The following is a 23,597-nucleotide window of genomic DNA, read 5'->3' on the forward strand; positions in this document are numbered from 1 at the left end:
ACTGTGCTACAATGAGTTAGCTGCTACTGTGACACCAGTACCCCAGTGCAAGTTCAAGTCTCAGCTACTTCACTTCCAGTCCGACTCCCTGCTGATGTCACTGGAAGTCAGCAAATGATGACACAAGTTCTTCAGCCTCTGCACCCTTGTCGGACATCAATGCAGATTTCTGGATCCTGGCTTTGCTTAACCCAGCATTACCTATTGCAATCAATAGTGGAGTAAGACAGTTGATGGGAAAAAGTTCTCTCTGTCTCTTTCTCTCTCTGCCTTTCACACAAATAAGTAAATAACCAAGAAAATGGACCCAGAGAGACAGACACTGGTGAGCAAATCTTGTTTGCTGGTTCGTACCCACAATAACTGCAGTTCTGGGGCCTAAGCTGGGCCAAAGTAATGAGGGAAATTAATCCTCTTCTCCTGTTTACATGGCAGCAAACCAGCTCCTGAAACCAACACTTATATTTAAGTTAATTTTGTCAGAAAAATAATTGAAGTTGCATTGAAGGAGACTTACTATGAATATATGTGATTATGAATTTTAACTTTATTTGCATACAAAATGCCTTTTATCTTCTGAAAAGTGATCTGACTCGTGAGCTCACTGATTATAGTAATACTAAGCACCTCTCACTGCAGTAAAACAGGCTGTGGCTAGCACTGTCCAGGAAGTACACCCACAGGAAGAACTGAACGCAACACTGTTCAGGCTCTAGGTTTCACTACCATTTCATCAAAGGCATAGAAGTAGAATACATCCACACTGCATGAGTGCTTTGAACAAATTTCAGAGTCCAGGCCTTTCTATGTAACACTGACTCACTGTCTTTTTTTTTCTAGCCATTTCAGGAAACATGGAGTCATCTGGAAATGCTGAGGGTCTGCCTCCTTCTTCAGATCCACACCAGAAGCCAACTCAGAAACGGCGTTCCGCTAAAAAGTGGCTGTCTGAGCATATCAGGGGCAGAAAACACAGCAAGGTGGCACCAGAAACTTCTACGCCCACATACCAGCAAGCAAAGATATTTGGATCAATTCTACAAGATGTTTGCAAAGATGACAAGCTGCCAAAGCCAATTCTGGTAAATCCCACTCGATCCTCTACGGCCCAGTATTGTTGAGTGTACTTAGTGAGGTGCTGTCTCTTCACCCCTATATATCCTCAAATGGAGAAGTCATGAGAAAGCTGCTAACTTTGGGTGACAAACTTTGCCCATGCTATTCACTGAATGTATCTTAGTTCTTGCCCTGTGGAGAGGCAAACACAACAGACAGAAACAGACTGTGTCTACAGCACTGGCATCAGCAAACACCACATACACCTACGCAGAAAATCAGAATAGGCTTGGGTTTCTGGTTCTCGGTGAGGCCATTTCCCCTTCCCATTCTCCTGTCGGCCTCTTCAGAAGCTGAACACTGCACAACTCACATTTTCTTTCCTTTCCTCTTAATGTAGGATACTCACTCTGACAACTCATCATATCTCACCTCTATTTCCTTTATCTCTCAAGTGTTTCAATACAAAAATTCACTCTTTAGCATGTATTCATCCTTTCCTTGTGACACATCCTGTCACATGAAGCCTACAGCTTTGGACCTTTATAACTGAGAATGATTAAGTTTGCAGTGGTAACATCTGCTGAGTGTCCGTTATCTGTGCCAGCTCACATGTAGAGAATTTTAGTCTATGTGTGAAGAAATTTTTCAGTTGATATGCATGGTATAAGTTGCCATATTCACAGAAAATGTAGGGAGTGTCTATGTGTTTCATCATGCACACCTTACTAAACAATGAAGACTTAATGTTCCGTTGTATTTAGGTCACTGATGTAAAGGGTGGCATAATATATGGACAAGGCCTTTGGTTGTGTTATTCTGATTCTTATTCTATTTCTGTACTGGACATGAAGATAGAGCAATAGGAAATGAAAGACTGATGAGAAGGGAATACAATCAATGAAGGCCTCATCAAGGTGTCGAGTTTTAGTTTAAAAAGAGAATTGGAAGTATAGGAAGGTAGGGATGAGGTATGTAGTAACCATAAGGATAAGAAACTGGGAATTGCATCTAGCACAAATATGCCCACACTTGGGGACTGTGATTGATATTTGTGAAGAAAACACAGAATGATAAATTACAAGATGATTCTGTAGAGGCCTTGATGCAGAGAACTTGGATTTTAGATCTCAAACATCCTGAAAAGAACACTAGTGTGAAATGAGGCATCTAAGATATTCTACTCTGTGAATATCAAATACGAATATGGGCTACTGCTGTTCCAAAATGTATTCAGAGACACAAAAATGGAAATTTTAGTGTTGGTTTCATTATGTGCCTCCAGACCTGAAAGCTCACATATTTTAACTATCTATCTTAACAGAAGTATACTTCCACTCTGGGCTTATGACTATGAAAGGTCATATAATATCATTTCTTTCACTTTACCCACAGGATATGCTTTTCATAATTGATCGAAAAGGTCCTGCCACAAAGGCCATCTTCAGCAAATGTGCCAACTTTAAAGACTGTCTAGCCTTAAAGGAGAAATTAAATGCTGGAGAGCGGGTTGACCGGGAAAACGCATGCCCTATTGTGGTAGCAACTGTCTTCAAGGTAGGGAAGGTAGTGGCACCATGTGGCAGATCACATTCTTCACGGTTGCCCCCAGCCAACAATAGGCTTAAAAACTGGGATTCTGAAAAACATGACACAAACAGCACATCGAATGCAGCCACTCTCAATGCTATTCAATATCACATGAACCACATATGCCTTCTTTTATTTCAGAGACTTCACTTTCCTTCTATCTCAGTGCACTGTATAAGAAAATCATAGCATTAATACTATTCACAATGTCAAAACATACCCTTCTCCATGAGAAAATATGACCTGAATTATCATGCATTTGATGATTTTCACCTTAACAAATGGCTATTTTCCAAAAGAAGGACCTAATTAAGCATTTGAAAACTGCTGGAGAAGTTTTCTATGGCAATCCCACAATTACCTAAAGTGAATAAACAAGTGCCCAAGGGGATCATCAACATTTCCCTTTATTTCCTCTCTATGTCTTTGTCTCTCATGCCTTCACATTTAAGGTGGTATGAGTCATTGAATATTTGCATCTTCCTTTACTTTTAACACCTCTGGAATGGTTGTTCCCTTGTTACTGTGTCTATCACAAAACTCACAGTACTGAATGTAGAGTAATTACACCACAGGCCTTGACTTGTAAATTAGACTGTGCATGCAGGTGTAATAGAAACAATTAGTTTGAGATTCTGAACATTCAAGTAACCTCTATGAAAAATAAATCCATTTGGAAATGAAAGAATTCAGACATTTGCAGGTACATTTAAAACATAGAAAAATCAAATCTATCCATCTTGCTGCTCAGTAATAGCTGTCAACCTAGAGATGGTATTGAAAATTGCATGAGGTTGAGACACTAGGGCTTCTCTAGTCCCGAATTCCTATTTGTCACCAGATGAATATCACTGGTTCTGAAATATTTGTAATTGGCCATACTATATGCACATAATATGAACAACAAATTGAGTTTTGCCCTCAGAAAGGTATGCTCATAAAATGGACTTAATTTCCCAACAGACTCCAAGTTATCCCTCTGAAAACTTTGCACCCCGACCCTTGATAAAACCATGTCAAATAACAAGGGAGTTATTCTAGACTAGGAAAATTACAGGATCAATACCACAATGATTCTTCCACTAAATCATCTATTTGTATATCACACATAACTTTTGTGTCTTATGCTTGTGTTGTGTTCTGGGTACACTACACTGCTCTGCCAATGGTTCAATAACATGGAATCCAGGAAAGCAGTGAGTAGGTAAGATGCAACTACATTTGAGTCTGGCACACATTTGCCAAAAGTGCCCCCAGGCCTGCCAAAATCTCAGAGCCAGCCAGAGATTTAGGACTTCGCTTCTCCAAATGTTAGCATATTCCATGGTATCAAAGTGAATACATATTTCTCCTTCTGAAGATTATCCCACACCAATGATATATTAGATAAAAGGATTAGGATTGTGTCCCTTCTCTTCACTGTACTATTATACTCCTCTCTTTATGACAAAGAGTAGATCTTAAATATTAAAATGAGAAAGTCATTTTACTATAAATAAAGTCACTGAAGTACTTTGAAACATTCCTACGCCTGACCCCTGCTCACCCACCATAATTATGGTTTCATTGATCAAGACTAGAATAAGCTATCTGTATTCCTCCAGGTGATTTTAGAATGCAGCATGGGCTATATGATTATCTCAATAGATGCAGAGAAAGCATTCGATAAAATGCAACACCCTTTCATGATGAAAACTCTAAGCAAAGTGGGTATAGAAAGAAATTCCTCAATACAATCAAAGCAATCTATGAAAAACCCACAGCCAACATCCTATTGAATGGGGAAAAGTTGGAAGCATTTCCACTGAGATCTGGTACCAGACAGGGATGTCCACTCTCACCACTGCTATTCAATATAGTTCTGGAGGTTCTAGCCAGAGCCATTAGGCAAGAAAAAGAAATTAAAGGGATACAAATTGGGAAGGAAGAACTCGAACTATCCCTCTTTGCAGATGACATGATTCTTAACTTAGGGGATCCAAAGAACTCTACTAAGAGACTACTGGAACTCACAGAAGAGTTTGGAAAAGTAGCAGGATGTAAAATCAATGCACAAAAATCAACAGCCTTTGTATACACAGGCAATGCCACAGCTGAGAAAGAACCGCTAAGATCAATACCATTCACAATAGCCACAAAAAAACAATCAAAAACCTTGGAATAAACTTAACCAAGGATGTTAAAGATCTCTTCGATGAGAATTACAAAATCTTAAAGAAAGAAATAGAAGAGAATACCAAAAAATGGAAAAATCTTCCATGCTCATGGATTGGAAGAATCAACATCATCAAATGTCCATTCTCCCAAAAGCAATTTATAGATTCAATGCAATACCAATCAAGATACCAAAGACATTCTTCTCAGATCTGGAAAAAATGATGCTGAAATTCATATGGAGACACAGGAGACATCGAATAGCTAAAGCAATCTTGTACAACAAAAACAAAGCCGGAGGCATCACAATACCAGATTTCAGGACATACTACAGGGCAGTTGTAATCAAAACAGCATGGTACTGGCCGACGCCGTGGCTCAATAGGCTAATCCTCCACCTTGCGGCGCCGGCACACCGGGTTCTAGTCCCGGTCGGGGCGCCGGATTCTGTCCCGGTTGCCCCTCTTCCAGGCCAGCTCTCTGCTATGGCCAGGGAGTGCAGTGGAGGATGGCCCAGGTGCTTGGGCCCTGCACCCCATGGGAGACCAGGAAAAGCACCTGGATCCTGGCTCCTGCCATCGGATCAGCGCGGTGCGCCGGCTGCAGCGGCGGCCATTGGAGGGTGAACCAACGGCAAAGGAAGACCTTTCTCTCTGTCTCTCTCTCTCACTGTCCACTCTGCCTGTCAAAAAATAAATAAATAAATAAATAAAATAAAATAAAAAAAACAGCATGGTACTGGCACATAAACAGATGGATAGACCAATGGAACAAAATAGAAACACCAGAAATCAATCCAAACATCTACAGCCACCTTATATTTGATCAAGAATCCAAAACCAATCCCTGGAGTAAGGACAGTCTATTCAATAAATGATGCTGGGAAAACTGAATTTCAACATGCAGAAGCATTAAGCAAGACCCCTACCTTTCATCTTACACAAAAATCCACTGAACATGGATTAAAGACTTATATCTACAACCCGACACCATCAAATTATTAGCATTGGAGAAACCCTGCAAGGTATAGGTACCGGCAAAGACTTCTTAGAAAAGACCCTGGTGGCACAGGCAGTCAAAGCCAAAATTAACTATTGGGATTGCATCAAATTGAGAAGTTTCTGTTCAGCAAAAGAAACAGTCAGGAAAGTGAAGAGGCAACCGACAGAATGGGAAAAAATATTTGCAAACTATGCAAAAGATAAAGGCTTGATAACCAGAATCAACAAAGAGATCAAAAAAACTCCACAACAACAAAACAAGCAACCCACTTAAGAGATGGGCCAAGGACCTCAATAGACATTTTTCAAAAGAGGAAATCCAAATGGCCAACAGGCACATGAAAAAATGTTCAAGATCACTAGCAATCAGGGAAATGCAAATCAAAACCACAATGAGGTTTCACCTCACCCCGGTTAGAATGGCTCACATTCAGAAATCTACCAACAACAGATGCTGGAGAGGATGTGGGGAAAAAGGGACACTAACCCACTGTTGGTGGGAATGCAAACTGGTCAAGCCACTATGGATGTCAGTCTGGAGATTCCTCAGAAACCTGAATATAACCCTGCCATACAACCCAGCCATCCCACTCCTTGGAATTTACCCAAAGGAAATTAAATTGGCAAACAAAAAAGCGGTCTGTACCTTAATGTTTATTGCAGCTCAATTCACAATAGCTAAGACCTGGAATCAACCTAAATGCCCATCAACAGTAGACTGGATAAAGAAATTATGGGGCCGGCGCCGCGGCTCACTAGGCTAATCCTCCGCCTAGCGGCGCCGGCACACCGGGTTCTAGTCCCGGTCGGGGCGCCGGATTCTGTCCCGGTTGCCCCTCTTCCAGGCCAGCCCTCTGCTGTGGCCAGGGAGTGCAGTGGAGGATGGCCCAGGTGCTTGGGCCCTGCACCCCATGGGAGACCAGGAGAAGCACCTGGCTCCTGGCTCCTGCCATCGGATCAGCGCGGTGCGCCGGCCGCAGCGCGCCGGCTGCGGCGGCCATTGGAGGGTGAACCAACGGCAAAGGAAGACCTTTCTCTCTGTCTCTCTCTCTCGCTGTCCACTCTGCCTGTCAAAAAAAAAAATAAAATAAAAAAAATAAAAAAAATAAAAATAAAGAAATTATGGGACATGTACTCTATAGAATACTATACAGCAGTCAAAAACAATGAAACCCAGTCATTTGCAACAAGATGGAGGAATTTGGAAAACATCATGCTGAGTGAATTAAGCCAGTCCCAAAGGGACAAATATCATATGTTCTCCCTGATAGGCGACAACTAACTGAGCACCAAAGGGGAAACCTGTTGAAGTGAAATGGACACTATGAGAAACAGTGACTTGATCAGCCCTTGCCCTGACTGTTAATGAACAACTTAATACTTTATCCCTTTTAGTACTTTTTTTGTTCTACTTAATACTATTGGTTGAATACTGTAATCAATACAGTTATTCTCAAGTGTTGAAACTTAACTGAAAAGTTATCTCTGTTAAATATAAGAGTGGGAATAAGAGAGGGAAGGGATGTATAATTTGGGACATGCTCAAGCTGACTTGCCCCAAATGATAGAGTTAGAAACATACCAGGGGATTCCAATTCAATCCCATCAAGGTGGCATGTACCAATGCCATCTCACTAGTCCAAGTGATCAATTTCCGTTCACAATTGATCATAATGATAGGACTAAGAATCAGAGAGATCACATAATCAAGACTAGTGTCTGCAATTACTAACTGATAGAATGAAAAAGGGAGAGAATGATCCAACATGGGAAGCAGGATACACAGCAGACTCATAGAATGGCAGATGTCCTAAACAGCACTCTGGCCTCAGAATCAGCCCTAACAACATTCAGATCCGGCTGAAAAGCCCATGAGAGTATTTCAGGCATGGAAAGCCAAGACACTCTGGCCAAAATATAAAAAATGAAAGACCTCTGTGAGTGAGATCCCAGTGGAAAGAACAGGTCATCAAAGAAGGAGGTACCTTTCTCTGAAGGGAGGAGAGAACTTCCACTTTGACTATGACCTTGTCAAAATATGATCAGAGTCAGTGAACTCAAAAGGCCTCCATAGCCTTTCAACTCATGACTAGAGCCTAGGGTGATTACTGATGCCATAAACAAGAGTGTCAATTTGTAAAGTCAACAACAGGAGTCACTGTGCACCTACTCCTCGTGTAGGATCTCTGCCCTCAATGTGCTGTACATTGTGATTTAATGCTATAACTAGTGCTCAAACAGTATTTTTCACTTTGTGTTTCTGTGTGGGTGCAAACTGTTGAAATCTGTACTTAATATATGCTAAACTGATCTTCTGTATATAAAGAGAATTGAAAATGAATCTTGATGTGAATGGAAGGGGAGAGGGAGTGGGAAAGGGGAGGGTTGCAGGTGGGAGGGAAGTTATGGGGTGGGGAGCCATTGTAATCCATAAGCTGTACTTTGGAAATTTATATTCATTAAATAAAAGTTAAAAAAATGAACTTCAAAAAAATAAATAAAATAAAAATAAATATACAAAAAAAAGGTTCTGTAGATATCAGTTAGGTCCATTTAGTTCATAATGTATATTAGCTATTTATTCATTTACTTTCTGTTCAGTTGTTCTTTCCATTGATGAAAGTCGAAGTGGACTGTTGAAACCCCCCCATTACCATTTTTTAAGTATATCTGTTCTTTACTATCCATTAACATCTGTTTTACTCTCCTGGTGCTCTGGGTACATATACATTTATTATAGTAACGTCTTCCTGTTCAATTGATCCCTTAATCATTATATATTATCCTTCTTCATCTGTTTTAAGAGTTTTTGTGTTAAAGTCTATTTTTATCTGTAATTTGCATAGCTGCATCTGCTCATTTTTGCATTTGGTTAGCACAGAATATTTTTTCCATCCTTTCACTTTCAGTCTGCAGATATATTTGTTGGTGAGAGGTGTTTGTTGTAGAAAGCAAATAGATGGATCTTGTTTTTTATTCCATTCAGCCAGTCTGAACCTTTTTTAAAGATTTATTTATTTATTTGAAAGGTAGAGTTACAGAGAGAAAGAGTGAAAGAGAAAGAGAGAGAGAGAGAGAGATTCCATCCACTAGTTCACTCCCTAAATGGCTACAACAGCCAGGGCTGGGCCAGGCCAAACCCAGGAGCCTAGAGCACCTCCCAAGTCTCCCACATGAGTAGTAAGAGCCCAAACACTTGGGTCATCTTCCCCTGCTTTTTTCCCTTTGTAAGATTTATTTATTTATTTGAAAGGCAGAGCTATGATGGAGTGGTTGGGGGACACAGAGAGAGATCTTCCATCTTAGGAACTCTCCAAAGGGTTATAACCTATAGAGCTTGGCTGACACAAAGCCAAAAGGCAGGAGCTTTCTCTGGGTCTCCCACGTGGGCACAGCGGTCCAAGTACTTGGGCAATCTTCCTTTGCTTTCCCAGATGCATTAGCAGGGAGCTGTATCAGAAGTGGAGCAGCGAGGATTTGAACCCACACCCATATGGGACGCTGGCACTGCAAACAGCAAGTTAACCTGCTACACCACAGTACTGGCCCCAGTTTGCATCTTTTAATAGCAGAATTCTTGTCATTTACATTCAAGGTTATCATTGATAAGTAATGACATGGCCCTGTTATTTTTCCATAAATATTTTTATTTTTGGCTTTCCTTTCCTTTGTACTTTTTCTTTTTTTTCTTTGTACTCTTTCTAGGAAAATTTTTGCATTCACATTATTTAATAAGAAGGCTTATTTAATAATGAGAAGGCTGAGCGAGTGTTTAAAAGTTATTTCAATTCTCTTTGTTTTGGAAGGCATTTATTTCTCCTTCATATATAAATGGGAGTTTTGTAGGATACAGTATTCTAGGCTGGCAAATTTTTCTTTTAAAATGTAAACTAGCCGGCACTGCGGCTCACTAGGCTAATCCTCCGCCTAGCGGCGCCGGCACACCGGGTTCTAGTCCCGGTTGGGGCGCCGGATTCAGTCCCGGTTGCCCCTCTTCCAGGCCAGCTCTCTGCTGTGGCCAGGGAGTGCAGTGGAGGATGGCCCAGGTGCTTGGGCCCTGCACCCCATGGGAGACCAGGAGAAGCACCTGGCTCCTGGCTCCTGCCATCAGATCAGCGCGGTGCGCCGGCCACAGCGCGCCGGCTGCGGCGGCCATTGGAGGGTGAACCAATGGCAAAAGGAAGACCTTTCTCTCTGTCTCTCTCTCTCACTGTCCACTCTGCCTGTCAAAAAATAAAAAAAAAAAAAAATAAAATAAATAAATAAATAAATAAATGTAAACTAGTCCCTCCATTCTCTGTTAGCCTGCGCAGTTTCTGATAGAAATCAACTGTGATTCTAATTGCAGGTACTCTGAAGACACTCTGGCATTCCTCTCCTCACATTTTAGAATATTATTTTCATTATGTTTACTGTTGGACCATTGACTACATTGTTTAATGTTGAAGATCATTTCGAGACATGTCTGTTGGGAGTATTATTTACTTCCTGTATTTTGATGTCTCTTTTTTCTTCAGATTAGGGGTCTTCTGTTATTATTTTACTGAATAGGCCTTCTTTTTAAAGATTTATTTATTTTTACTTGAAAGACAGAAATACAAAGTGAGAAGTCTACCATCTGCTGGTTCACTCTTCAAATGGCCACATTGCACAGAGCTGGGTCCACCTGAAGCCGGGACCAGGAGCTTCTTCTGAATCTCTGACATGAGTTCAGGGTCCCAAGAACGTGAGCCAACTTCCACTGACTTCCCAGGCCACTAGCAGAGAACTGGGTCAAAAGAGGAGCAGCTGAACTAGCACCCATATGGGATGCCAGTGCTGCAGGTAGAGGCTTAACATGCTACACCACAGTGCCAGCCCCTTAACAGTCCTTCTAAACCATCCTTTCTTTCCACACCTTCAGGAACTCATAAGACTGGTATGTTGGATCATTTGATAGTGTCCCATGAATCTCCAACACTTTAAAATTTCTCCAGTTTATTCTTCTTCTCCTCCTCCTCCTGAGATATTTTCAAAGAATTGTCTTCTAGCTTGGATATTCTTCATTCTGCCTCACCAAGCCTGTGGTTAAGGCTCTCCACCGTACTTTGTTTTGGACATACTGAATGCTTCATTTCTAATATTTCAATTTTATTTCAAAACTTAAATCTCATGGGAAAATTTTTCATCCATAACATGTGTGGATTTCTTTAACACATGAATTTGCTTCTCATTGCCTCTGAGTAATCTTATGAACATTTTTGAGTTATTTTCCAAGCATTTGATCAATCTCTTCATCTTCACATTCTAATATTTAAGTGCAGTTATGTTCGTTTATGGGAGTCATATTGTATTCCTTGTTCTTGTTTCTTTTACTTCTGTGTTTATTTTTAGGAATTTTGTGGAAATCTCATTGAGGTTTCCTCTTACGGGTTTTATCTTATGCCTCCATGGCTTAGTGGAGTGTCTGCTTTTTCAGTGAATACCCAGAGGTTTGTCCCAGAAACTCTGGTCAGTTACCAAGGGTGAGGCAAGAATCCGGGTGACAGCCCAGTTGGGTGAGGTAGATCTCCTCTACTGTGGCAATGGAGAGGGTTTGATCACGCCTGTTGGCATAAATCAGCTTCGCCTCCTGTCTTCCAAGGTAATCAACGTTTGGATTTAGATCACAGTTGATTACTAACCCCATCCATGCTTGTGCATGACCCACACAAAGGATCTGTGGGACTTCAGTGTGAGCACAGAACCTCTCAGTGACCCTCAACAGGCCCTCAGGGAGCTCTGAACCTCTGTCACCAGACAGAGTGATTGCCCAGAGACACAGTTATGCCCATTGCCCTATCGTGAAGTTACAGAATTTCCAAGTCACTGAACTCAAGGCTCCCACAGTTTTGGATACAGAGGTTCTGCTCAGTCGTGTGAGCCTGCTCTTTCCCCAGAGAGGGCAGTCATTCTCAAAGCCAGCTGCATGTGGGTGCCCCACCTTGGCAGTTTGAACCCTGGAGCCTGAGATTTGTGGAGAGGATGGTGTCACCTCACATTCCTGTGTGGGTGCCTAGCCCCCTGGCAACCCTCACAAACAGACTCAGTGGGGAACACAACCTTTCCCCGCTGGTAAAATCCCCTGGCTACACACATGTACAAGGGTTGCCTGCAGCCTCTACTGGTGTCAAAATGGCTCCTATCTGCCAGATCTCAGACACCTTGGAGGGGGTTAGGGAGAAAGAAAAGCACTCTTCTTTCACTGTGAGTACCCTGCCCCTTTTGGGGACTCCAGTTCGGACTCAGTGCCTGTGTGGTCTGAAGTGTTCTTCCTCAGGTAGTATCTCCAGAGTTGGGGCTCACCTGTCCCAGATGCTGGCACATCCCCAGCCCCCAGCTCAGGAGTCACTCGTGTAGTATTCCTGCTCACTTCAGTTACATTTTTTTTTGACAGGCAGAGTTAGACAGTGAGAGAGAGAGAGAGAGACAGAGAGAAAGGTCTTCCTTACGTTGGTTCACCCCCCAAATGGCTGCTATGGCCTGCGCACTGCGCCAATCCGAAGCCAGGAGCCAGGTGCTTCTCCTGGTCTCCCATGTGGGTGCAGGGCCCAAGCACTTGGGCCATCCTCCACTGCACTCCCTGGCCACAGCAGAGAGCTGGACTGGAAGAGGGGCAACCGGGACAGAATCCGGCCCCCCGACCAGGACTAGAACCCAGGGTGCCAGCACCGCAGGTGGAAGATTAGCCTAGTGAGCCATGGCGCCGGCCCTTGAGTTACATTTTTAATTAAATAAAAATAAAATGAGTGTACCGTCACTGGATTATAATCGTGACAGTTGCCTGGATTTACTTCTTCAATATGTTACTGTCAGAAAGATTCATTGATGGGCTCTGTAGTTGAGACCAGTGAAAATGATATTAGCGATGACATTTAAGAACATTTCCCATGCTTACACAGAGAAAGTGAGAGCGTTCATGGACCCTGTTTCATGGTACTGACATTGTTCACTAACCATACAAATAGAACAATTTGGGAGACCAGGAAAAGCACCTGGCTCCTGGCTCCTGCCATCGGATCAGCGCGGTGTGCCGGCCGCAGCGCGCTGGCCGCGGCGGCCATTGGAGGGTGAACCAACGGCAAGGGAAGACCTTTCTCTCTCTGTCTCTCTCTCTCACTGTCCACTCTGCCTGTCAAAAAATAAAAAAAAAAAAAAAAACAAATAGAACAATTTACCAAGACAAAATTCAAGCTTACCCATAACACTGATAGTCTAAGGTCTGAATAATTATAAATCTCAATTGTGACAAATTTATCTCCTTGTATGGATTGCATTGGTTCCAAAAAGTTGCAAAGAAGAATTTGTAGGAATTCTTGGTGATATATATATATATATACATATGTGTATATATATATATATATATGAATTTGATGATATATGAGAGAAACTTTTGCTTAAAGTAAAAAAAAAAAGCTGAATTTCTATTATGACAAAAAGATTGAGGTTGGTATGACAATTTTTCCTAAGGAGCAAACAGCTCAAGGCAGAGAGCTGCACCCTCCTTTCTCTATTCAAGAGTACTCAGGAGTGGGATATTACTTGATTCAGAACCATTCCTGATAAAAGTTAAAACTCTGTGACCGGAAATAAATAGGGAAAATGTATGTGCTTCCTTTTGTGTCAAGATAATAACAGGAGAAAGAGGATGAATCATCTTCACTTGTCAGTCTGTATGATTTTCCTGAATTGGCCATAAAGAAGGAGGGTCACGTGATAAGGAGATGTTTTCAGTGTCACTGGTACCCCCACTCTGCATTTATGCTGATGCTTTTCATTAGAGAAATGCGAGCCCATACTTCTGCACACTGAAGGTAGTGGAGAGCTGCATCCAAGCTCTGTGCAGGCCACAGATTGGGTGGTTTTGAAGTATTTGGGGGTCAAATGCTTTATTGTTTTGTGTTTAGGAGACTAACCCATGCATGTTCCATGAGAATAATCCACATTTTTATCTATACTACAAGGATTTACTTCAAAACATACCTGGAAGTGTGTTTACTGCTAACCTGTATGAAAAATTCCTTGGCGTTCTGGATGAAAAGAATGACAAGACCAAGATAGCTATGATTCAGAGGTGAAGATGTGGTATTTATTTTCTTTAGTACGCTGGAATAATGCAACCAACATTCTCTTAGAAAGATAGAAAATTGAATTTTATGTTATTTTATTCACTTTTAAAAAATATATGCATATATAAATATATTTTTAAGATTTATTTATTTACTTGAGAGGCAGATTTACAGATAGAGAGAGGGAGAGATAGAGAGTAAGGTCTTCCATCTACTGGTTCACTCTCCAAATGGCCACAATGGCCAGAGCAGGGCTGATCTGAAGCCAGGATCCAGGAGCTTCTTCCAGATCTCCCACGAGGGTGCAGGGGCCCAAGCACTTGTGCCATCTCCTACTGCTTTCTACTGCTTTTTTAACAGAGAGCTAGATTGGAAGAGGAGCAGCCAGGACATAAACCAGTGCCCACATGGGACGCTGGCACTACAAGCGAAGGCTTAACCTATCACACCACAGCGCTGGCTACTGGTCTGTTCGCTTTAATAATCACTTAGACTAACGCTTTCATTTTGTCACATTTGGAGGCCTGTTTATAAACAAAGCCAAATCTTGCTACTGTCATTCTATTCTTATTTTTCTCCTAAAATTATTCTTGATCTTTGTACTCATCCTGAATATAGGGAATAGCTATCAGAGTAAATTCATGGATCAAGCCAGATGTTAGGGGACCAATATACTGGAGATCTTTGTGCAACGTTAGCATAAGACTTAGAAAACAAGTGTAGGATAGATGGACAGGAATTGAACTCAAGGAAACATTTTCCTGTTATTAGATACAGGATAACCTTTGATCTCTTGACAGGAGACAGCATTGTTGTGTGACTGTCTTAAAACTCAGAGTACATTGTATTCAACTTCTGTTTTCATTCAGTAGGCTTTATAATTGGCCACATTCTAAAGTGGATGAGTGCTTCAAGTATGCTTCTGTTAACTTAGATATGAATAATATTTGCTGTATTGAACACAGGATGTAATGTATTCAAAGAAAAGTCAAACAAAATATTTTAAGATAATTTGGTATATTCTCTAGCATTTTTGTTGTATTTTACCAATGGTATACCAGACATTTTTTCCTATTTGAGAGGAAAATATCCTGAGTTAAAATTCTTGCTTTAATGATGCCTTTTTCTGTTTTCAGGCTTTTAGCACAGCTGCCCAAACCAAACGTTCATTTCCTGCAATCTCTCTTTCGCTGTTTACACAAGATTTCACAGAAATCACCCTCAAAGGAGATGACAAGTTCTAACTTGGCATGGTGCATTACCCCAAGTCTTCTATGGCCACCAGTTGCCAGCATTCTAGATATAGCAACGGAATGGGAGAAAAAGGTAATGAGGTGTCTCCCTTTTATTCCCTATGCAATAGTGTTCCACTATGATCCTGAAATACAGTATGTTAATTCTATTGGAGCATTTTTTAAATGCACGTGTTAGGTACTCCTCTGTAGAGGCAATTATTTATCCTTTGTTGCAGTTGTGGGTGGATGAGACATTAGGCAGGGCATTGGGAGCAGTGAGCCATTTTATTCCCATCAAAGAATTAACACATCACATTAAAACAGAGGAGAAAGTTATACGACGTGATAGAAATGAATTTAGATCTTGGAGTTGGACAAAACAATGTTCAAGTTCCTGTCTCATCTGACATTTAATAATCTTTTCTGGCCAAAGTTTTCTCATGTGAGAAATTTCAGTTGTTACAATACCAGAGAAGCACTGGAGAGTGCCTGGTTGCCCTGGGTGACATGGTTATGTGTCATCGCCTTCCTCTTCTGATTGTGAGCCGGAGATGCCATGTTCCTATTTCATCTCTGCAAGTGGATATGTGAAAGCTCATCAAAGTTCCCAGAGTTCTCAGAACAAGCTAAAGGGGCAGCAACCTGCCAGACGGAACGTCAGTCCTTCTCTGAACTCATCCAGAAGGCAAGGATGAGGTGATGCACGCCCGTGCACAGAGAAACACTTCTCTCTCCAACTGGCCACGTTCTGGCAGAAAAACACACTGAGATGCTCTCTGTTCTCTAGTTGAGAACAATTAACTCAGGAAATAAGTTTCCAAAATGTGTGTGTGTCCATTTGGTGTCATTTACAAATTTTAGAATAAGAACACACATTTTCACCCCAAATATCCTGAAAATGATCATATTTGTTAACATGCAGTCATTGAAATAAAAATACTAACAAATTAAAGCCACAAAATGATACTATTAAAGCATTGACTAGAAGTATTTAAAGAATTGTCCACAACTCAGAGAAACAGACATCATTCCGTATTGAAAATAGGTTTATATACTTTATGGCAACTCTGAGTTTTTCAGTTGAGTTTCACATTTTTGTTTGATCCAATATTCATATATAAAACATGATTTATAATGATGCCAAATGTAAAAGTACAACACCTTTTTGGTCCTTTGTGTTATAGGTTGCTCTTGTACAATTCTTGCTTGACCACTGCTTCAAGATATTTGGAAGCAGCCTTACTTCCACCATCAGAAAGCAAACAAAATATAGGAAACACTACCTAGAAGTTTCAGGTAACATCATTCGTTTAACTACCTTTGCAGACAAGTAGATGAAAATACTTTTGGGATCATTAGAAGTCTAAACATTGTCTTCCTTGAGGTCCTGAGCCTGCCCTGAGGGCAATGATACAGGGCCCAGGAGTCCACCTATTTCTTCATTACAGGCTATCCCACAGACTCCAAACTTATACATACAGGGTAGTGGAAATGTATAATGAGTTACCTGATTTCCAGATCATTAAGAGACTTCATATTCTATGATACAGCACCTGTATCATAAGGGAAACCCTACCATTTGAGTGTATCTCAAAAAGTACCTATATGAATAGAATTTATGTATGCATGAGTTTATTTTCTTAATTATTTGGATAACAGAGTGGGGGCTGGTATTGTGGTATAGTAGGATAGTTGCTGCTATGGAACCAGCATCCTACTGCATGCTCAAGTCTCAGCTACTCAGCTTCCAACCCATCATACTCCTTTCTTAAAAGATTTATCCATTTATTTATTTGAAAGTCAGAGTTACACAGAGAGAGGGGGAGAGGTGCAGAGAGAGAGAGAGGTCTCCCATCTGCTGGTTCACTCCCCAAATGGCCACAATGGCCGGAGCTGCACCGATCCAAAGCCAGGAGCCAGGAGTCTCCTCCAGGTCTCCCATGTGGGTGCAGGGGCCCGAGGCCCTGGGCCATCTTCCACAGCTTTCCCAGGCCACAACAGAGAGCTGGACTGGAAGTGGAGCAGCCAGGACTCAAACTGGTGCCCACACGGGATGAGGGCACTGGAGGCGGTGGCTCCACCCACTATGCTACAGCGCCAGCCCCCATCATACTGTTAAAGTGGCTGCTACATCACCAGAAAATGGGACAAGTGCTTCAGTACCTGCCACCTATGTGGGAGATCAAAGGTGGGTTTCCTGGGTCCTGGCTTTGCTTGGCCCAGTCCTCATTGCTACAGCCATTGACGGAAGGATTCAGTTGGTAGATCTCTCTCTCTTTTTCTCTCTCTCTCTCCTCTCTGTGTCACTCTGCCTTTCACATAAATAAGTGAATAATCATGAAAAATACAGAGGAACAGACACCTGGATAGAGATAGGGCCTGCCAGTTCACACCCAAAATGACTGTACCTGGTGGGATGGGCTAGACCAAAGTGGGGAAGGGACTTAATCCTGGTCTCCTGCCTATGTGGCAGCAATGCAGATCCTTAAGAATTAACTTTGGTTTCATTATTTTGGTGGAAAAGTGATTGAGGATGAGTTGAAGGAGACTTAGTATGAATGCATGTGATTATGAAATTTAGCTTGATTTGGGGCCGGCACCATGGCTCACTTGGTTAATCCACCTCCTGCGGCGCTGGCATCCCATATGGGCGCCAGTTCTAGTCCCAGCTGCTCCTCTTCCAGTACAGCTCTCTGCTGTGGCCCAGGAGGGCAGTGGAGGATGGCCCAAGTGCTTGGGCCCCTTCACCCACATGGGAGACCAGGAAGAAGCACCTGGCTCCTGGCTTCCGATTGGCGCAGCGCCGGCAATAGACGCCATTTGGGGAGTGAACCAAAGGAAGGAAGACCTTTCTCTCTGTCTCTCTCACTGTCTAACTCTATCTGTCAATTAAATAAAAAAAGGAAAAGAAAGAAATTTAGCTTGATTTGAATACAAAATGACTTTGTATTCATTTGAAAAGAGGTATGAATCATGAACCCACTGATTACCATTAACATAAAGATACTTGCCCCTCAGCTTACTAAACACCTATTTTATTTATTTATTTGAGAGGTAGAGTTACAGACAGTGAGAGGGTCTTCCATCCACTGGTTCACTCCCCAAATGTCTGTAATGGCCAGAGCTCACTCATCTGAAGCCAGGAGCCAGCAGCTTCTTCTGGATCTTCCATGTGGGTGCAGGGCCCCAGTGCTTGAGCCATCTTCAACTGCTCTCCAAGGCCATAGCAGAGAGCTGGGCTGGAAGAGGAGCAGCCAGGAGTAGAACCAGGGCCCAGGGATGCTGGCACTGCAGGCAGAGGATTAACCTACTGTGCCACCAAGCTGGCCACTAAGCACTTCTTAATGCAGTACAACAGATTGTAGCTGGAACTGTCTAGAAAGTATTCCCACAGTACGAACTGAACCTGAGTCTTTCAAGTCTGGGTTTCACTACCAATTCATGAGAGGTGGGGAGACAAGAATAGATCCACAACACATGAGTGCTTTGAACCAATTTCAGTATGTAGACCTTTCATCACAACCACTGCTCATTGCTTTTTCTAGCAATTTCTGGAAACATGCAGTCATCTGGAAATGATGGAAATGAGATTCCATTAATTGAACTCTCCCTCCAAACTGTGCCTTATTCCTCAGATCCTCAGCTGAAGCCAGCTCAAAAACAACATTCCATTAAAAAGTGGCTAACTCCGCGTGTTTGGGGCAGAAATCAAAACAGGGTGGCACCAGAACCCGCTCGGCCCACAGCCCACCAAGCACAGCTATTTGGATCACTCCTAAAAGATGTTTGTGAAAACAGCAAACTTCCAAAGTCAGTTTTGGTAAGTCTCAGTTTGGTCTTCTATAGTCAAACATTGTTGAAGAATAGATTTGTCATCCATGCCTGTCTTCAAATTGACAAATCATTGAGCAACGACCTACTTTGGCTGGCATTTTTTTCAATGCAAAATAATCTGATTTACATATTGCCCTGTGGTGACATGTAGTAAACAAATAAAAACATATAGAAACATTTCTCTTGTCAATGTCACTGGCTTCAGCAAAATCTCCCATACACCTGTACAAATTGGTCTGGGTGTCTCTCAATAGCAGTGAGCCCACCTCCCCTCACATTATCCTCTTGGCATCTTCAGTATTTAAATCCTTTTCTAACTGAAAATATCTTATTATTTCCTCTCAACCAGACTATTCAGTCTTACAACTGAACACCTCTATCTTTGATTTCATGTTTCTCTCAACTGTTTGAACATAAAAAAAAAAAAAAAAACTCATCTACTGGCATGACTTTGTTCTTCCATTCTAGCAGAACTTGCCAGTTTAAAGGTACAAATTTGGACATTTATCACTGAAAATACAAGATTATAATGCCAGCAATAGCATCTATAGCATTTCCAGTGTCTCTCTGTGTTCACTACATGATGTAGGGAATTTCAGTCTCCATTTAAAAAAATTCATCATGTTAAGTACATCATAAATATGCTAGTCCTTCCCTCTTTCAGCATTAATGCAAAGCAAATATATGAGTATGATCATCTCTACCCTCACGGAAGGGATAAAGGAAAGCCTTAATAATGTATTGTGCCCCATATCACTGAGCAAATAAATGTCATATTGATTCAAAATGCCTTAAGATACCCTACTCTGACACTCTCTTTTTTCACTGAACACAATAAGAAATGAAAGATCAGTGAGAAGGTAATCTAATGAGAAAAGGCTTTGAGAGGAAACAGGTTTCAACTTTGTTACAAAGAATTGGAATTAGTGACGTATAGGAATGGGGTATGTAATCTATCCCGGGGGATAAAACTTAGAAATTGGTCTAGTAAAAAGATGTCTGCACTTAGAGATTATAAGGATAGTCACAATGAATGAGCACAAAATGATAACTTATGATAGGATGACTCCACGGAGGATTTGAAGCAAAGAACTTGGATTTAAATGTATAAATCCCCTGGGAAAGAACCGATTGTGAACTCAAGCATCAAGGATGTTTTATTTTATGATTATGGACTATAAATATGTATGATTGATGGTACAAAAAGTAATCAGACACCAAATGGAATTTTTTAGAGTTGATTCCATCCCATACCTTACAGATCTGTAACCTTGTGTACTCTTGTCAAACAAGGTTATGCTTGAGCTGTGCTCCTGCTATGAGATGTGATGCATTTATTTCACTTATCTTACACACAGGATATGCTTTACTTCATTGATTTGAAGGGTTCCATCACAGAGGGCATATTCAAAAAATGTGTCAATGGCCAAGCATATAGAACCCTCAGAGAAAAACTGAATTCTGGAGAAGTGGTAGATTGGACGACTGAATCACCTTATGTCGTGGCAACTGTTTTAAAGGTAAGAAAGTGTCTGTGAACAGAACTGAAGCCATTATGATGGATCTTCTCTACCATGATTGCTCAAGAACAATATTAGACCAAAATATTTAGATCCTGTAAAACATGTTACAAACTACACAAGAAGGAGCCACTCATTTGGTTATTCAAAACCCCAGGGGATGCATATGTTTTCCTTGATGATCAGAGAAACTATGCTGCTGTTCTTCATCCTAAGTACCCTATATCAAAAAAATCAGAGTCGGCGCCGTGGCTCACTAGGCTAATCCTCCACCTTGCGGCGCCGGCACACCGGGTTCTAGTCCCGGTTGGGGCGCCAGATTCTGTCCCGGTTGCCCCTCTTCCAGGCCAGCTCTCTGCTGTGGCCAGGGAGTGCAGTGGAGGATGGCCCAGGTGCTTGGGCCCTGCACCCCATGGGAGACCAGGAAAGGCACCTGGATCCTGGCTCCTGCCATCGGATCAGCGTGGTGCGCCGGCTGCAGCGGCGGCCATTGGAGGGTGAACCAACGGCAAAGGAAGACCTTTCTCTCTGTCTCTCTCTCTCACTGTCCACTCTGCCTGTCAAAAAAAAAATCAAAGCGTTATTAATACTGTTCATAAAAGAAGAGCAAAACATGCCCTTTCATATTCAGAATGCTGACCAAGATGCATCCTGCATTTGATGACAGTCACAATTTCCAACAAAGGCACAATTTCCAAAAAGAAAACTTCTATCAACATGTTGGATCAGTGAGCTATTGTAAGCACACAGTTATCTTCCAGCGATTCACTACATGGTTACATGAGCCATCAAAACCTCCATTGATTTCATCATCCTGCTTTCGCCTATCTCCTATGCCTTCACTTCCAAGTTGACATGGGAAAAGATGGTTTCATTCACCCACTTTTACCTCCTCTGGTATACTGCTTAGTAGTTACCATGTTTACCACACTACCCGTTGCATAGAGGAACTTGTACCCACCACAAGTTTGTAATGATAATTCTGACTACAAATGTATGTGTGGTAGCCTCAACTGTTTGGACTTCTGAACATTCAACTGATGTCTATGTAAGGTAAATCCACTTTGAAATGACAAAGCTGAATCACAGATATGCAGGTCCAATTCTATGCAAGGTAATATAAAAAATAAAAACGAACTGAATGAATCCATTTTGAAACTTGTTGACAGCAGTGCACAAATAGTCAGACAATGATCAGAATACAAACCAGTTTTGAAAGTTACGTTAGGATGAGAAACTTGGGCTTTCCTTTTGCCCATTCCTATTTGACCGTAAGAAAAGTTGCCATAGATTGATAATGACTTGTTTGATTACTATTGTGCTCTGACCAAAATAATAGAAACAAGTTAAATATTACCCTTTGTATGGTAATGTATGGTGAAATGGATTTCATTTTCCAGCCAGACTCAGAAGCATCTCTCTGATTTTGCATCTGGTCCTTGGTAGTCCCATGTTATGTAAGCAGCAGATAGGTATGGACTTGAACTTGTTCACATGGTCAGGACCACATTGACTTTGCCACCCAAGTGCCTAGATGCTGAGACCCTGCAGAAAATACTTTCAGTACCTTCTGCTTGGGCAGTGATTTGGTTTAACTCACTAACTTAACATGTGGGATCTGGGTCATGGGATCCAGAACACCAGAGAGAAAACACTGGTTGTAAGTGCATGTTAGTGTGGTGCACACCCATCAAATGTGCCTCTGCATCTACCAAACCCTCACAGACAGGAAGAGCTTAAGGATTACTTTACTCCAAACAGGGGGCCCACTCCATGGGAATGCAGTAGACACACAGAACTGCAATGGACTGTTCCACACTGGTGACATTATAAATGTACTAGAGGACTGGCACTGTGGCTCTTTTCTTCATTCCTCTATCCTCAGTCCTCCAAACTGTATCTGTGACAAAGACTACCACAGTGAATATTATGTGACGAAGACTACCACAGTGAACATTGGAGTGAGTACACCATCACTGGGCTACATTCACGACAGTTGCCTGGAGGCATTTCTTCCATCAGTTACTATCAGCATGTTTCATGAGTTCTATAGTGATTCCAATTCAAATAAAATGAGTAAGGCAATGTGATAACTTCCTCTCATGCTTACGCACACTCCCTGAAGTCCCATGTGTTCAAGGTCATGGTATTATCAAAATCAGTCACATATGGACCAATTTTTCATGACACCTCATAGGAAACAACGCTGATACACCAAAGCATGGAATGATGATATATCTCAATTATGATTACGTTTCTTTCTGGTGGGTATTGTACATGTATCAACCAAAGAGTTGTACTGAAGAACCTGTAAATAAATATAGAACTTTGGTAACTTGTGCAAGAACCTGCTTAATAGCAGAGAATGGGTTGTCTATAAAGAAGGGTGAGGATATTATGAGAATTTTGTTCTAAGGAGAAAACACAACTCAAATCAGAAAGTGCCATTCTCACTTTCCATGTGTAAGTGAATGCATGTATCATTGTGGGTATTTGTTTCATTTGGTCCAGAATCTCTGCAGCTAAAAATTAAAATCACAGGGCCTGAAAAACAGGCAAAATACGTGATTATTACTTGTCAAGAACTAGCATAAGGGTGATTCATCACCAGAAAAGTTGGCTAAAATGCACACCAACAGGGAGTGTGGGGTAATGGGAGAATTTGTCTTCATTCTCAACACTCCCCAGATACTGATTTTCATGTTTGTGTTATTGGGCTAAGTCCAAGCCCCTGCTTCTGCATGTACAAGTCATGGAAGAATTGTAACCAAACTCTGTAGACACAACTGCATGCTTTAAGTACATGCTTTCTCAATAGGTTAGCCAAAGAATGTTTTCCATGAGAATAATAATATTTTTCAATCTGTGTAAGGATTTTCTCCAAAGTATACCTGGAAGCTTGTTTACGACCGAGCTGTATGAAAAATTTATTGGTGCTATGGATGAAGGGAACAAGAAGGCCAGAATTTCCATAATTCTCAGGTGATGATGTAATACCTATTCCCCTGGACATGTCTGAAAAACACAACCAGTGCAAACCTGGAAAAATATCAGCTTCTGTTTTATCAATGTATCGAGTCAACTCATGACTTAGGAAAAGGACTTCATTGGGTGATACGT

The 23,597-nt window shown here is 41.6% G+C and overlaps 1 protein-coding gene across 1 annotated transcript; it reads left to right on the plus strand.

The window, feature by feature from the left end:
• The first annotated feature begins 2,454 nt into the window (after positions 1–2,454).
• Positions 2,455–23,463, plus strand: LOC138849512 (rho GTPase-activating protein 20). Its single transcript, XM_089316290.1, has 5 exons — positions 2,455–2,613; positions 13,784–13,893; positions 15,025–15,125; positions 20,356–20,477; positions 23,350–23,463. The coding sequence occupies exons 1-5, from the start codon at positions 2,455–2,457 to the stop codon at positions 23,461–23,463; spliced, it is 606 nt and encodes a 201-aa protein (XP_089172416.1).
• Positions 23,464–23,597: the final 134 nt, after the last annotated feature.

This window comes from Oryctolagus cuniculus, chromosome 16 (assembly GCF_051225735.1).
Source record: "Oryctolagus cuniculus isolate XC-2025 breed Fujian yellow rabbit chromosome 16, ASM5122573v1, whole genome shotgun sequence".
NCBI lineage: Eukaryota > Metazoa > Chordata > Mammalia > Lagomorpha > Leporidae > Oryctolagus > Oryctolagus cuniculus.

Excerpts from the sequence above, each read along its gene's own strand:
- LOC138849512 (XM_089316290.1), top strand. The coding sequence starts at position 2,455 with ATGCTTTTCATAATTGATCGAAAAGGTCCTGCCACAAAGGCCATCTTC. Across the intron at positions 2,614-13,783 it reads TGGTAGCAACTGTCTTCAAG|GATTTACTTCAAAACATACC; the intron begins GTAGGGAAGGTA and ends CTATACTACAAG. Across the intron at positions 20,478-23,349 it reads TCGTGGCAACTGTTTTAAAG|GATTTTCTCCAAAGTATACC; the intron begins GTAAGAAAGTGT and ends AATCTGTGTAAG.